Raw genomic sequence first — 14,924 nt, forward strand, 5'->3', positions numbered from 1 at the left:
GCTGGTTTGTGTCGTTTAGTGTTGACTAAGAATAATCAAGTACTTGGTCTTCAGTTGCGTTCTAAGCAAAAACACATTCGCATATACAGATCAGTTTGAAGAAAAGCGATTTTCAAGAGGTGATTTTTAAAGTCATTGATGGGTAGGTAATTAATCAAGTGGCGAACCGGAACCGGCAATCAAACCGTACAAGAAATATAAACCAACGTACCATTGGCTTGACCAATCATTATCTTTATTTTATTATTGATGCATGTTTAGTTATGGTCTCGTGCTTTCAATATCTGAAAAATAAAATTCCAAAATTTGAAGGAGAGAGTAAGTCACGATTCCCACGTTTCCCTTAATGTAATTTGCTTCCGATATTGTTTGAGCGTATTAGTTTTTTTATTTAAATGAGAAAAGCCTAAAAGCAACTTGTGTTTTAAAGTATCAAAGGGGTGATTAGGTTCACTCCTAACAGTCATTGCATCAATTAGGCTTTGAGGTTACTTTCTTACCTGTTCAGTTCAAACATTTAAAAGACCCAATGGAACTTATCTACACGTTGAAGAAGCTATATTGCTAGAGATGCAGCAGCTGGCTTTTGATCTATGCCTTGTTCTATCCAAAAGGGGGCATGATCCTATTTGGGATTTAGGTGCAAGAGGTCTTGCACTTGAGCACATTGATGTAAGTTCACGAAAGCAGTTGCTTTGCTTTGCTATGGGTCACTGTGATGATGAATCGATCAGTGAGTTAGAGCTTCACGTGCAAGGTCAATTCCTGGGAAGCAGTTTGTCAGCACAAAAGCAACTGCTCTTGTTACTATTCTTTCTTGGATGGCAAGGAATGATTTTGCGCCAAAAGATGAACTGATAGCCATGATTACAGACTCGATCACTGAACAAAAGAGGAAGACATCATAGGATGTTCTTTTCTGTTGAATCTAGTAGATGCATCTAGTGCAGTAGAAGTTTTAGAAAAGCAGCTGAGAATTAGGGAGAACTATCAAGAAACTCGAAGTAGAGTGCGCGGATCCCAACCAGAGTAGAGAACTTGGAAGCTTTGGCCAAAATGGTAGAAGAGAGTTTGATTTTGGAAGTGCAGAGAGTTTTCCAGTTATACCTGAAACGCCGTTTTGGGGACAGTTTCTTTCATGTTTTAGGGAACTCTTGTTCTAAGTGACAGTTTCTTTCATCTGTTATCTAGTTGATATCTCGGGAGTTCCAAGAAGCAAATACAAGTTCTGAGACATGTTTTGGGGAACTCATTTTCCCATGGCTTGTAAAGGCAGACCAGAAGATATTAGCATGTTAACAAAGTTCATGCATAGCATGTTACCCATCTCTGAGTCTGATTAATGTAAATTTCTTAAGTTTATTCCTTTTGTAATCGTAAAAACCTCAGAAACACAAAACTTCAAAAGTAGAGATAAGTGAGTAAATAATTAAATTAGTTTATTCTGTTTTAGGTCCACCACTCCCAAATTATTCAAAATTTATGATTAACCAAAAAAAAGTAACGAAGAAACATGTTTTTGGAAAGGAGAAGAGGGTGAGATCATTATTCACCAACAGAGAAGGAGAGAGAGAGAAAAGAAAGTTATTCTAAAAAGGCCGGCGTACGGCCGGCGCGTGAGCGTCCGTGCCATCGCCGGGACCTTTGTTTCTGGTGAATAATGATCGCATGTGTTCCTCCTCGCCGCTTCTCACCACCGATAGCCTTGTCGGAGCTCTGAAGTTTGTCTCCTTCCTTTTCGGTCGTGAGTAGTTTGGAGTAAAGACGCGTCGGTGTTGTGTTCCAGGGCGTGGAGGTTTCGGCTCTTTTACGCAAGTGGCTGTGGTCCGAGCGATGGAGGCTCTCTCAGCTCCGTCGACGTCGGTTTAGGTACCCGTCGTGGCTCCTGTTACGATAAAGGAGAACGGTCGGCTAAAGTTTCCGCGTCGCCATACTCCTTGGTTGACGGCAGCTCTGTGTTGTTTTTTATGTTCGGTTTTATTTGCGGTTTCTCGTCCTGTGCCTTAGGCTCGTACGGTTTGGTTCCGACGAGGTAGAGGCGCAGATGGAAAGGGTCCATGGTGTAAGCGATGAAGTGGTAGTCGGTTGAGTTGAGAAGCTCCTCGACGGTGTTTTAAGATGGTTTCACGCGAAGTCTTCTTCTCGGTGTTGGCGGTGATTAGTGGTGGAGGAGATCTCGCAGGTGCGATTGAATCACTCCGATTAAGGAATCACCTGAGTCGAGACGTTTGCGGTGAAGAAGTGTTGGAGTGGTTGGCCTCCGGAGAGTTCTGGCGGTACGGTCAGGGGTTCGGAGGAGAGTTGCATGCGGCGGCAGCAATGTTTGGACCTTTGGGCCGTATTTCGAGTGTGTTTAGGCTGGTGGCCCGGTTGTACGTGGACTTCACCCCTTTTGTATCTTTGTTGGGCTCGTCCCGTTTCATTAATAAAATTGACGGAAAAAAAAGAAACATGTTTTTGGTTTCCTCTTTTCAGCGACCACATGGTCTTTCGGCTCAAAAAGTGCAAGTGGCTATAATAGATTAAACTCATCATCGTGAATACAGCTGGTTTGTGTCGTTTAGTGTTGACTAAGAATAATCAAGTACTTGGTCTTCAGTTGCGTTCTAAGCAAAAACACATTCGCATATACAGATCAGTTTGAAGAAAAGCGATTTTCAAGAGGTGATTTTTATTTTTTGTATTTTTCATATTTATTTCATCTCGATTGTTCATATCGTCTACAGATTAGATCCACAAAATAGTATATATTATCTAGACTAGAATATGCAGAAATAAATATTAACCGGACTATGTATGAACTCAAGGATCCTTGCTCTCGTGTGATTATTGATTACTTATTTCATGTTTGAGCAGGAGACTTATGGCTGAGGCACTTTTACCGTTTGCAGTGGAGAGGCTTTGGAACCTCCTTGTCCGAGAAACTGGGAGATTTCAAGGAGTTGAAGAGCAGTTCGAGGGATTAAAGAGTGATGTTGAAAAGTTAAGGTGTTTTCTGGAAGATGCAGAGGCCAAAAAACATACAAGTGCAACGGTAAAACACACTATCCAAGCGGTCAAAGAAATAGTTTTGGACGCAGAAGATATAGTCGAAACCTTTGTTTTAATGGAAGAACTCGGAAATAGAAGAGGCATCACGAACACTATAAGAAGACTTTCTTGTGTTAGTTTGGAACGCAGGGGACTTGCAATGGATATGAAAGCTGTACGTGTGAGGATCTCTAAGGAGATACACGATATGCAGAGTTATGGCGTACAACAACAGGTCATTGTCAGAGAAAGGTGTATGCCTCCACAGGACGAACAAAGACAAACGTTTTATATCGTTGACGAAGAGCAACCTATTGTTGGGATGGAGAGAAACATTGAGCTATTGGTTGGCTATTTGTTGGAGGAGGATAGCCGTCAAGTGTTTGCTATAACCGGGATGGGTGGTATTGGAAAATCCACACTCGCAAGAAAAGTTTTCAATCATGAGAAAATAAAAAAACATTTTTCAGGAGGATTAGCGTGGGTTTGTGTTTCACAACAGTTTGAAAGGAAGTGTGTCTGGCAGACAATCTTGCAACAACTCTGGCCAGAATGCGATGTGTCAAAGATGATGGAAGGCGAACTTCTGAAAGAGATTGTTCGAGTGTTGGAAACACAAAAGGCTTTGATCGTCATTGATGATATATGGAGAGAAGGAGACTGGGATCTAATCAATCCTGTGTTTCTGCCAAAAAAAGGTGAATCTCCTTGTGTTACATACATTAGGCCGTCTTTTAAAAAACTCAAGATCTGATTATGAAACATTACAAATATATGAATGTGTTGCAGGCTGGAAGGTATTACTTACTTCTCGCAATGAGGAAGTGGGATTACATGCAGACAGACAATGTGTTAACTTCAAACCAGAATGCCTAACTTTTGAAGAAAGTTGGGATCTTTTCCAAAGGATAGCATTTCCTATTAAAGACACAACTGGTAAGTTTTCAAGGGCGGCCTACTTGGATTTTTTTTTCTGTTATAGTAAATTAAAGAAAAAAAAATGACTACATTATTTGCAAGACATATGATCCTTTCGAACATTCTTATAACTGATGTGATGCAGAATTTAAGATTGAAAAAGACATGAAAGAAATCGGTATGGAGATGATTAGACATTGTGGAGGTCTACCACTGGCTATTAAGGTGTTAGGGGCGTTGTTAGGTAAGAAATACTCATTGCATGAGTGGAAAAGGATATACGAGAGTATTAATTCTAACATGGTCGGAGGATTCGAGGACGTTTTCCATGTTTTGTGTTTGAGCTTCGAAGAGCTGCCTGTTTATTTTATCTGTGGAGAAATTGTCATATTATTGGGCTGCAGAAAGAATACCAAGGACAAGATATTATGATAGAGCGAGCATCCGAGAGGTTGCAGATGGATACATAGAAGAATTGGTGAAGAGAAACATGGTTATTTCTGAAAGAGATGTTAAAACTTTCAGATTTGAAACACTTCAGTTGCATGACATGATGAGAGAGGTTTGTTTACGCAAAGCTGAAGAAGAGAATTTCGTACAAACCATTGGCACATCAACCGAAAACTCAAAATCTCCTTGTAAATCTCGCAGACTTGCTGTTGTACGTTTGCGTGAAGAAAATTTTAATGTCGATAAGGAGGTGAAGAATCCAAGCCTTAGAACTCTCTTGTTTATCGAGTGCAGAAGTTGGGAGGCAACAAGTTTATTGTTTACAAGTCATAAGCTGATGAGAGTGTTAGATCTCTCTGAGGTCGAGTTTGAAGGAGGGAAGGTACCCTCTAGCATCGGGAAGCTCATCCACTTGAGATATCTTAGTTTAGTGGGGTCATATGTAACTCAACTGCCTTCTTCTATGCGGAATCTGAAGAAGCTGATCTATTTACACCTAGATTTTTTTTTTGAAGTCTACATGCCCAACAATATATTGAAAGAGATGCGAGAATTGACATTCTTGTGGTTGCCGGAGAGCTTACATGATAAGACAAAGTTGGAATTGGGAAATCTGGTCAAGCTGGAGACGTTGAAGAATTTCAACACAAAGCACGGGAGAGTGACAGATCTACAAGGTATGACACGGCTCAGATCTCTCTCTATCGATATTACAGACGAGAGGTATACTATGGAAATTCTATCTTCATCTCTAAGTAAGCTTTCACACTTGGAGAATCTTACTATAAATAACGAGGAGGAGTTTTATACTCCCACGAATGATGATGAAGAAGGATTTGTTTGGGATTTTGTTAATCTCAAACAGCTGAAGTTGGAGATATATATGCCAAGGTTACCTGATGCGCAACGCTTTCCTTCTCACCTTACAACCATACGTCTAAAGGAGTGTTGTTTGAAGGAGGATCCAATGCCGATTCTAGAGAAGTTGCTTCACTTGAAAAAGATTAGTTTACAATCTCGATCTTTCAGTGGGAGAAGAATGGTGTGCTCAAGGGATGGGTTTCCTCAATTGGAGAAGCTACAATTTAGGGGATTAGAGGAGTGGAAAGAGTGGATAGTAGAAGAAGGCTCCATGCCCCTTCTCCATACTCTCTCTATTCGGTCTTGCATAAAATTAAAAGAGTTTCCTGATGGGCTGCAATTCATCACTTCCTTACACGATCTTATTGTTGGTGAATCAAGTATTAGATTGTCGGAAACATGCTTGCCTTCTTTCCTTACAACCATATCTCTAATTAATTTTCGTTTGACAGAGGATCCAATGCTGATTCTAGAGAAGTTGCTTCACTTGAAAGATGTTAAGTTAATTCGTTCTTCCTGTGGGGGAAGAATGGTTTGCTCGAGGGGTGGGTTTCCTCAATTGCAGTACCTACAATTTGATGGATTAAAGGAGTGGGAAGAGTGGATAGTAGAAGAAGGCTCCATGCCCCTTCTCCATACTCTCGAAATTTTGGATTGTCCAAAGTTAAAGGAGCTTCCTGATGGGCTGCGATTCATCACTTCTTTGAAGTGTTTTTTTTATAATATGGGGAAGAGATGGAAGAAGAGACTGTCGGAAGGAGGAGAAGATTATTACAAAGTCCAACACATCCCTTCTGTTAAATTCAAGTACAGAATTGTACCCCCAGCAAGGCAGCGGCAGACCTAAGCCTGACTTGGGGACAGAGTATCATCCATTACTAGTCTTATAAGAACTGTAAGAGTTTAACTTCCTGCATCTCATCGGCTAACCTTGTCCAAAATTTAATCAGTAAGATAAGGCTTTATTACAAAGTCCAACACATCCCTTTTGTTATTATTCGTTGATTGATCTCGGCAATGATGAGTCAGACAGCAGCTGAAGGAGACTCTCAGCAATTACGGACTATCAGGTATATATTATCTAGGAATCAACTTCTCGGCAACTTCTTTGTATTTGCATAAACTACACTTTAGTTAAGATTATTTCGTTGGAATGTCTCTGATGATATGTGTTTTACCAATTGCTTTGATATAGTGGCAAACAGAGATTTTACAAGTGAAACGTACTGGCACACACGAGGAGTGGATGCTGCGGTGAAGCTGTTCGACGAAGTGTCTAACTGAGGACACTTGATCTCCTGCACTGCTTTAAGTTTGTCTATAGAGATAGAGAGATTTATTTTGGGAAGTGAAGCTGTTCGAGGAAGGTTCTCATGTAACCTTTGTTGACTGAGAGAGGTGAAATATGTTAAGATTCTTATATTAGTATAGAACTGCGTTCAACTAGACTACTTGAAATGAAAACGGGATATTGAGAGATGTATTAAGGGAAGTGAGCACTGAGCACTGAGCACCTCACTTGTTTCATTTGAAATAAATGTTTATTTTCTCACTTTTGATGAATTTGTGTGCTATATGATCTTATTAGGGACTGTGCTAATGAAAAGGATCCTATCAAATACAGAGTGAAATGTGTGAACATTATCTTCATCTCCTAAGTAAAAAATACCACAGTTGGAGAATTTTACTATATATGATCGAGTCTTTTGTGTGTTTTGGAAAAGCTGCCATGTGGTCAATAAAGTGTAAAAAACGTCATCATCCTTTTCATATATCATCTACTCTTTGTACAACTAGAAAAGGCAGATCGTATTTTACTTCCAAAGACTGGAGCTGCTTCCTTGATATTCTTACCTGAGATGAACTGGATAAGCTCTAAGGAGTAGACACCAGCCTGACTTGGCAATTCCAGGTTCTCGGAGAATACTACGAGTTTTCCCCAAACCACATGCCTAACACGCTTCAGTTCTTCCAGGTTTCTGTCCAAGTTACTGAGAGAAGATAGCCACCGGTGAAGATTTTGTGTTTTCATGAGCCCCAGAAGACCGGTGAGGAAGCCTTGGAAACTCTCTGCACTCCCAAATCATTATGAATTCTCCATGAAGAAAGAAGCCAGTGAGAGTTCCTACCATTTTGGCCAAAGCTTCCAAGTTCATCTCATTGATGTGCGCATGGACTTCATTGTTGAAGCTGTCGAAAGAACCATGTTGCACCAATGATGATTCCTCCTTTCTTTCTTCCAAACGGCAATAACACTCAGGAAGGAGGCTGTTTATGTAAGCAAGTCGTTGTTTGTTAAGACCATTAACTGCTGGGTACATGATTGTGCTTATTGTATGTATGGACATGTCTGAAGCAAAGGCAAGTAAATCTTCCTTGACTTGTAAAGTTTCAGCCGTGATTGTCCTCATTTGTCCAAGCCTCACGGCAAAGGATAGAGCTTAAGTACCTTAATATCACCTGGCGAGAAGACAAAAACAGATATATAGTAGTTGCAGTTGAGGAAAAGATAAGCTTTAACGAGTTATATGTATATTCCTATCTCTGACTGCTTCTAGGCCATATGTATCAGCTAATTTTCTCTGACTTCACAAATTCAATGAGTGAAGAAAACAGCAACCTTAATGTAGTCAATATCATGGGACAAAATCTTTTCAGTATCAAACCCCGGGAATGATTCGCTCTAGCATTCTAGAACGATCAGCTACATGCATCTTTTCCTCTAGTTTATGTTTCCACTCCTTCCAAAACGGTGATTGTTCCTATAATGTCTTCCTCTTTCGTTACGAGTTGTTCAATGATCGAGTCGGCGATCAGTTCATTTTTTGGTGCAAATCCATTCCTTGCCAGCCAAGAAAGAATGGTAATAAGAGCAGTTGCATTGGCCTTGCAGGTCGATTCATCATCACAGTGACCCAAAGCAAAGCCAAGCAACTACTTTCGAGAACTTACATCCATGTGCTTCAAGTGCAGGGACCTCTTGCTATTGATGCTCTGTGATTGATTGCCATCTTGACAATATCCATTGGGTCTTTTACATGTTTGATCTGAACCGCCAAGAGAGTAACCCTAAGATCTGGAAGCCTAACAGTAACTGCATCAATGGTATCTGCCTCAGCTTTAACAGTCCGGCTACTAGAAAATATATTCAAGCCTCCCTGCTTCTATGTGACCTTCCTCCAATTATATTATATTAATTTTCACAAGGTGTGGATTATCATCTTATAGTAATATATACAAACACCTTTTCTATTGATCTATTGGTAGAAATATTATAAGCCTAATCGCCTTTTTCATTGTTCAAAAATTATAATCTTCACCCAAGACTAATTTTAACATAAATTATTTCTTTAATGTGTACAAACTCGAGAACACGCAACCTAAGATAAAAACAACTATTTTAATGCAAAATGATAGTAATATATTTTCTTTCTCAAAAACAGTTTAACTAGATTATTTTTAAAAGTAACCTCAAAAAATCTAAATAAAAAACTTACAATTATCTCTATGAGTGAATGTAGATTGAGTTATTATATTCTTTAGTTTAAGGTCTCATAACATATGTTATAATATTGGTTGTATTTTAAGGGTTATATTTTGGAATCTATTTTTTTTTTTGAAAAATTAAATTTGATATGTATGTGTTTACTTTTGTGTATAGTAAACTCTTTAAAAGTTGATTTTAAGTTCAATGAAGTGTTTGTGTTCTGTTTAGTGAATATTTGATTTTAGGATTTATGTGACTTAAGTATTATAATAAATAATGTACTAGAAGACTTACTTCTCAGGGGAATGTAAATTCAGGATTTTGAATACTTTTTTTGAAAGTATTCTGAATCAAAAATATTAAACTTTAAAAACAAAATTGTGCGATTGGATAAATTATTAAGATTCGTTTATTCTTGTGTCCATCACTCCCATATTATTCGAATTTCAACCTGATTACCAAAAATAAAAGATAATTAGCTCGTGATCCGTCCTTTGAATGAACATGTATATTTTTTGTTTTAATGTATTTAAAAAAAAGTTATATTTTTGTTTTTCTTTGTAATTTCCTTTGTGTTTTTCTTTGAAATCATATTTGTGTATAAACCTTAATCAAAATCTATTTTATAAAAGAATAGCAATTTAAAAGTTGACATGTTGGCATACGCTTGTTGCCAGGTACGTTCACAGGCCACAATGTTCGGTTTCTCCCTTGGTTTCCAATCAAAGAAAGAACGTTGCAGCAAGTGAAGATGACAACAACAACCGATACAATTCATCGGAACCGCTTCCAAGTGCTCCGAGAAGAAACGAAGCCAGCTTTAACAATAGAGCTGACTCATCTCAGATGAATTCTTGGCCAGGGCAGAGTTCTTACCCAACACCAGTTCCATTCAACAGCATACAGTTCAACACAGCTGCCATGACTCCTGCTTCACTGTCTCCAAGCCCGAGCTCCGTTAGCCCGCATGAGTACAGCTCCATGTTTCACCCTTTCAACGGTTCCATGGATGCAGAGGAGAGAAGACACGTGTCTTCTGCAACCGAACTTAGTGCAATAGGCAATGACTGCAGTGCTAACTCGTCGTCTGTGGGGAAAATCAGCAGTCTCTTCAACGAGAAGCTGCTTTGAACAAGTTCCGGATGAAACGCAAGGACAGATGTTTTGACAAAAAGGTATATAAAACTCATGACTACATAGTGGCTATGTTAAGGAGAATGATTCTAACCTTTTGGATGATACTTTGCACCAGGTTCGTTATGAGAGCCGGAAGAAACTGGCTGAGCAACGTCCGCGTATCAAAGGCCAGTTCGTTCGTCAGGTCCAGTCCACTGAGACCACCACAACACAAGAAGCTCCACAATGGTCCAAACATATTGATTATATATAGTTTAATTTTGTTTTCACCGATACAGGCGGTGTTCTTGAGCTAACTCACCACGTACGTAGTCGTGTGTACATAGTCTTCTTGTTGTTGAGTTTAGTTAGTTACTCTACACTTACGTTATCTCCTTACATTACAGATACCTGATTGTGTCTTCTACTAGTCTCTTAATTACAACGAAAATACACATTATGTTCCAAAATCTTCATTCATCATCATCGTCACCATCATCTTCGTCATCATCATCCAAAGCGTTTGATTCTTGCTCGTAGATCTGATACTCTCCATCGCTATCAGTACCATCCAAGGCTGGTTTGCTGCTTGGAAATCTATCGAACAATCCTTGGAGATACGTTCTCGAGTTGTTGTTCTCCATCTCACCATCTTATCATCATTTAAAGAATAACTAAGATCAAGCTCTTATTTGCCTTGAGAACTTTTCTAATCTCCTAAACACTCGAGAAAGTGCATAATAATTCATCAAATTTTGTGCTTGCGTTATCAAAAAAGTTTAGGATTTGAAGGATACATCCATGCGAACTTAACGATATCTCATCATCATCATCTGCAGCCTGCGAAGAGGAACAAAGAAATGATGAAATGGATTTTTCGAGGAAAATAGTGAGTGAAGTAAATAAGAAAAAGTTTATAACAATGATTACCACATCGAGTTCCTCGTACTCCTCATCCACGTCTTCAGCATCTTCATCCGCTGATACCTCTTTCTCTTTGTTTGTGTTTTTATTCTTTTTCGTATCTTCCCCACCTGCGTATTATCTTACATCAGTACCTGTTATTTCCATATATTCTAAGGAGAAGAATGTGTTCGATGGCGAATGATAATAAGACTCGGGCAGATGAGTCCCACTTATAATATTTTACGTTACATACTCTCCTAGAGAAATGTTTATTCGGATTTAACTTCACCATGCTTTAACTCAAATTCAAATCCATCGAGACAGAAACACATGTCAACAGTCACTAACTAGAATAATTAAAACGTGAATAACATGGCAACGTGAAGTTATGTTGTTGATCTTACCTTTAATTTTTTCGAGGTGATCTGGTTTGCAAGATGTCAGTGAATCTTTCTGAATTCTTGTCTTCTCTGACCTCTCAAACTCATCTTGAATAGATTTAAATACATCTTCGAAACCTGGCTCAGGAAACACAGATACAAACCTCACAGCTACACGGAGCCTCAGATTATCAAGCAGCGCTTCTGAGAACCATCCTGTTTTATACTGCCAACAAAACATGAATCAAATAACCAAAACATCATATGGAACAAAAGGACTTGTCAGAGTTTTAATGTATTGTGTGTGATTGGTGAAGCATTGGTAGTGGCATTTTAGCAAGTGCATATAAACATTTGATCTGTAACTTTTTCATAATGAAGCAAGCAACATGTCATATCTATCCAGCAAGAGACTACTTGAGAACTTACATTACAAGTAGTTTGCTTGGGAGGCTTTCTTATCTCTCTCTGAATGTACTCGTCTTCAAGTTCAAATAGCTGTAGAAATGTTTGGCATTTGAAAGGGAAAACTTTGAAAGCACAAATGTCTTCCCAGCTTCGCTTTGACCTGTCACAAAGAGGAACTTAGTTACCACCTTATAATCCAACGGTTCAGCTACAACTTTTCGATGTATCATGTTAAATACATGATATGCACCCACATAAACCATCTTAAATTCGCTAAAAGAAGATATTGAGGTTGAGATCATCGGAAATTTGGACAAAATTTGACTTAAAACTTCTACAAGTTAATTGATACAAATGTGATTTCTGGAGAATTTAGACACATTTCCTTTCTCCTACACTTCACCACGGATCAATACTTTCAAAGAAATGTTAAAATGTTTTCTATTTTCCTGTCCCTTTTTGAGTAGAGAAAAGATTTGAGTTTATAAGAAAATAGGAAACGCTTACTTGTTACTTGCATTGGCATCACAATAACCCCTTAATTCAGGTGGAACCCTGAACTCCATTCTCTGGTATCTGAAAATAAATTACAGAAAGTAAATAGCTTTGACATACATCTACAAACTGGATGCAAATAAAGAGACTTGACATACTTTTTCTGTTCTAGTTTGAGTTTTGAGGTGAACAAAATGAGAATTCTACATTACATATAGAGGGAGAGAACTCACACACGAGACTCAGGATCTTTCCGTGGATCATAGCCTCTTTTAATCCAGAACCTAAGAAAAGGACCACCCGAGAAATAATATGCAGACCGAAGAAGAAACCTGCAGAGAAAGCTCCAGAAAGTTGGTTATTGCAGTACTAAGACAACTAATACACATAAGAAACCCACAGAATCTCTTCACCTGTTTAGCATGTGATGTGTGCATTTAAGACCTTTATCAAGTAGTCGTTGGACTATGGAATCTCTTGTCCACACAGGTCGCTCGTCAAACAGTGCAGACACTGCTACTTGCCATTGCCATTGGTCGGAGCTGGGACCAATGAAGCCTTCCCAGTTTAATACCTTTGGGATCTGTATGAACGCTAAGGACCGATCATAGATATCCAAAATGACATAAAAGCATCAAACGAACATGGCTTCAAACTAGGCTATAATAAGATTTGGAAGATCACAAAAACAGAGAAAAGGATATCTTTGACACTGAAATCAATTGCAAATACTGGGCCAATATCGTCCTGCATCATTAGTAAAAACAATTAGAAAATGGAGAAGTAGTACCACATACAAATTATCATGCCACCATTAATGGCGAAGTAGCAAACACATACCTCACAAAGGTTCTGAGTTGGTGCCTCCTCTTTCTTTTTCGGGCCTGATGTTCCTGGAAGTTTCAGCCTGTGCTCAAACAACAAAAATGAAATTAAAAATAGAACTTCAAACACTTTAATCAACTACGTCTTTCTTCATCGTTCACCTATAACTAACATACTCCTTACTAAGATTCACATGAACACAAATAGCTTCACGTGGACATAATTTGTGTTAGCAGGTAAGAATGTAAAAAAACAGTGAAGACAGTGTAATCTTACACCAAGTTGTCTGGCATATCTTTGGGTGCAAAGAACTGCGGCAATAACATCATTACATCTTCATCAGCCATGTCCATGAGATCATCGTTTCCTGTATGATATATTTATTTTAAACTATGCTACAAAACCTTGAGATTTGCAAAATATAATGAAATACACCAAACGAACGGAGAAGAATCACCTGCAAGCGGCTTCACCTCCATCCATTTCCTCTTCCTCTGCTGTGCTACATCCGCGTGAATAGGAATAACATGCTGGTAGTCAACCATGCCTTTACAATAAGAGTGGATACAATGGGAAACTTTAAGCAAAAGCTCATTCTACAAGACGCATTTAGAAGCACATAACAATTTGGAGAGATAAGTTCTTACCATCGAAGCAATACGATTCAGACACACGAGCTGCAATATCAGCACACAGAGCTGGGCATGCACCGCTAGTGGCAAGAACAGGATGAGTTTCTTCAGGAACTCTCTTAACATCCTCCTTATAAATTTTCAACAGAAAACCATTAAAAGGACGTCTCTCTCCCCAGGCAGGATGTGCATAAGGGTCTTCAGGGCGGAAACGTAGCTCAAGCTTGTTTGAGGTTGATTCTCTTGCCTAAACCAAAGTGAATAAACCAAAAATTTGATATTAATCAACTTCATATCTTTCTTGAGTAACTCAGGAAACGCTTACCGTTGCGATCCCTTGGATTCCTCCAAGAGTCTCCAGGGCTCGGGAGATAGATGATGGATAACCAGGGTAGTGCATTACAAACGTCTCCTTGCTCGGCAAGTTACCTGATACAGTTCCTGTTTCTATGATTCCCATCGTTTCTCTCCAAATCTCACCTCGCTGGTGATACACACATACATCAAATTAGCTTATCTGTTACTATGTGTTGATGCTCTTCAAGCTCAAATTACAATGAACCTAGTGACTGAAACCTAGAGCTGGAACTAGTTCGAGACCATGGAAGCGAGAGAGCGAGAGAGCGAGAGAGAGAGAGCGAGACTTATAGTCAAATTACGCAGAGGCTCTAGACAGAGATAACGATGGTGTACCAGAAGTGGCGGTTACGGATCGGAATGGATCTCGAAATTGAGACGGAGCGGGAAGTAGTTGGAGAGCGCCGGGAGGAGAAGGAATCACCGGAGCTTTCTTGCCTCCTGCCTTTGTGGCGAATTGTTAAACGGCGACATTTTAGTCTTTACATGTGGATTGGTCGAAATCTGATCTCATGCTGGTTATTCCAGACCGGATTAACCGGTTTAATCATTTTTAGTCTTCTTTCTAAAAGTCTAATAATGAGAAAAGGAACCAATCAAATGTTTTCTTTTGTATAATCTAAACCTCGATTATTTAATGACTTACAGAAACGAAAAAGAAATTAGAAATCTATATGATATGCATGAATATGTACCGCATGTACATTCTACCAAAGACATTTTGAACTTTTGCCGAATGTTTACAACTAAATATTTAATAATTTCATCTGAAGTGATGTTTTGAAATTTAGAACATAAGATATGCTTAAACATAAGATTTTTAAGCACTTAGCAATGAAAATGTTTATACATATAAAAAGATAACAAAACGAGTTTGAAAATATCCGACCAAAAAAAAAAAGATGGAAATGCTTAACAATTGTGTTAGCAGCATCAAACAAAGGACATTCTTCTAAATCATGGTACTTTTTAAGATTAACATATATGTGTATTTTTCTAAGAAATCAGAATCTATCTATTTGTTTGAACGCGTTAAGAGTTTGATCAGAAAAAGTGTCA

The 14,924-nt window shown here is 38.7% G+C and overlaps 2 protein-coding genes and 1 pseudogene across 2 annotated transcripts in view; 2 read left to right on the forward strand and 1 right to left on the reverse strand.

Moving 5' to 3' along the window:
• LOC106415590 (probable disease resistance protein RXW24L) overlaps positions 1 to 14,924 on the forward strand; it is an 88,610-nt gene that overhangs the window by 12,886 nt on the left and 60,800 nt on the right. The window lies entirely within an intron of this gene.
• On the forward strand, positions 76 to 6,813 carry LOC125581992 (annotated as a pseudogene).
• Positions 10,110 to 14,389, reverse strand: LOC106382606 (general transcription factor 3C polypeptide 5). The gene is made up of 15 exons (XM_048748355.1): positions 14,202 to 14,389; positions 13,834 to 13,992; positions 13,524 to 13,755; positions 13,334 to 13,423; positions 13,153 to 13,243; positions 12,892 to 12,958; positions 12,756 to 12,798; positions 12,465 to 12,636; positions 12,285 to 12,383; positions 12,064 to 12,132; positions 11,578 to 11,716; positions 11,173 to 11,374; positions 10,793 to 10,896; positions 10,660 to 10,702; positions 10,110 to 10,514 (listed from the first exon to the last, which is right to left on the reverse strand). The coding sequence occupies exons 2-15, from the start codon at positions 13,966 to 13,968 to the stop codon at positions 10,336 to 10,338; spliced, it is 1,665 nt and encodes a 554-aa protein (XP_048604312.1). The 5' UTR covers positions 13,969 to 13,992; positions 14,202 to 14,389; the 3' UTR covers positions 10,110 to 10,335.

This window comes from Brassica napus, chromosome C2 (genome assembly GCF_020379485.1).
Source record: "Brassica napus cultivar Da-Ae chromosome C2, Da-Ae, whole genome shotgun sequence".
Taxonomy (NCBI): Eukaryota; Viridiplantae; Streptophyta; class Magnoliopsida; order Brassicales; family Brassicaceae; genus Brassica; species Brassica napus.

What these genes read in the sequence shown, in the direction of transcription:
- LOC106382606 (XM_048748355.1), bottom strand. Translation starts at nt 13,968, where the DNA reads ATGGGAATCATAGAAACAGGAACTGTATCAGGTAACTTGCCGAGCAAG. An exon ending in TGAATCGTATTGCTTCGATG is followed by an intron (nt 13,424 to 13,523) that starts GTAAGAACTTAT and finishes CTTATTGTAAAG; the next exon opens with GCATGGTTGACTACCAGCAT. An exon ending in GATGCCAATGCAAGTAACAA is followed by an intron (nt 11,717 to 12,063) that starts GTAAGCGTTTCC and finishes TCTTTGTGACAG; the next exon opens with GTCAAAGCGAAGCTGGGAAG.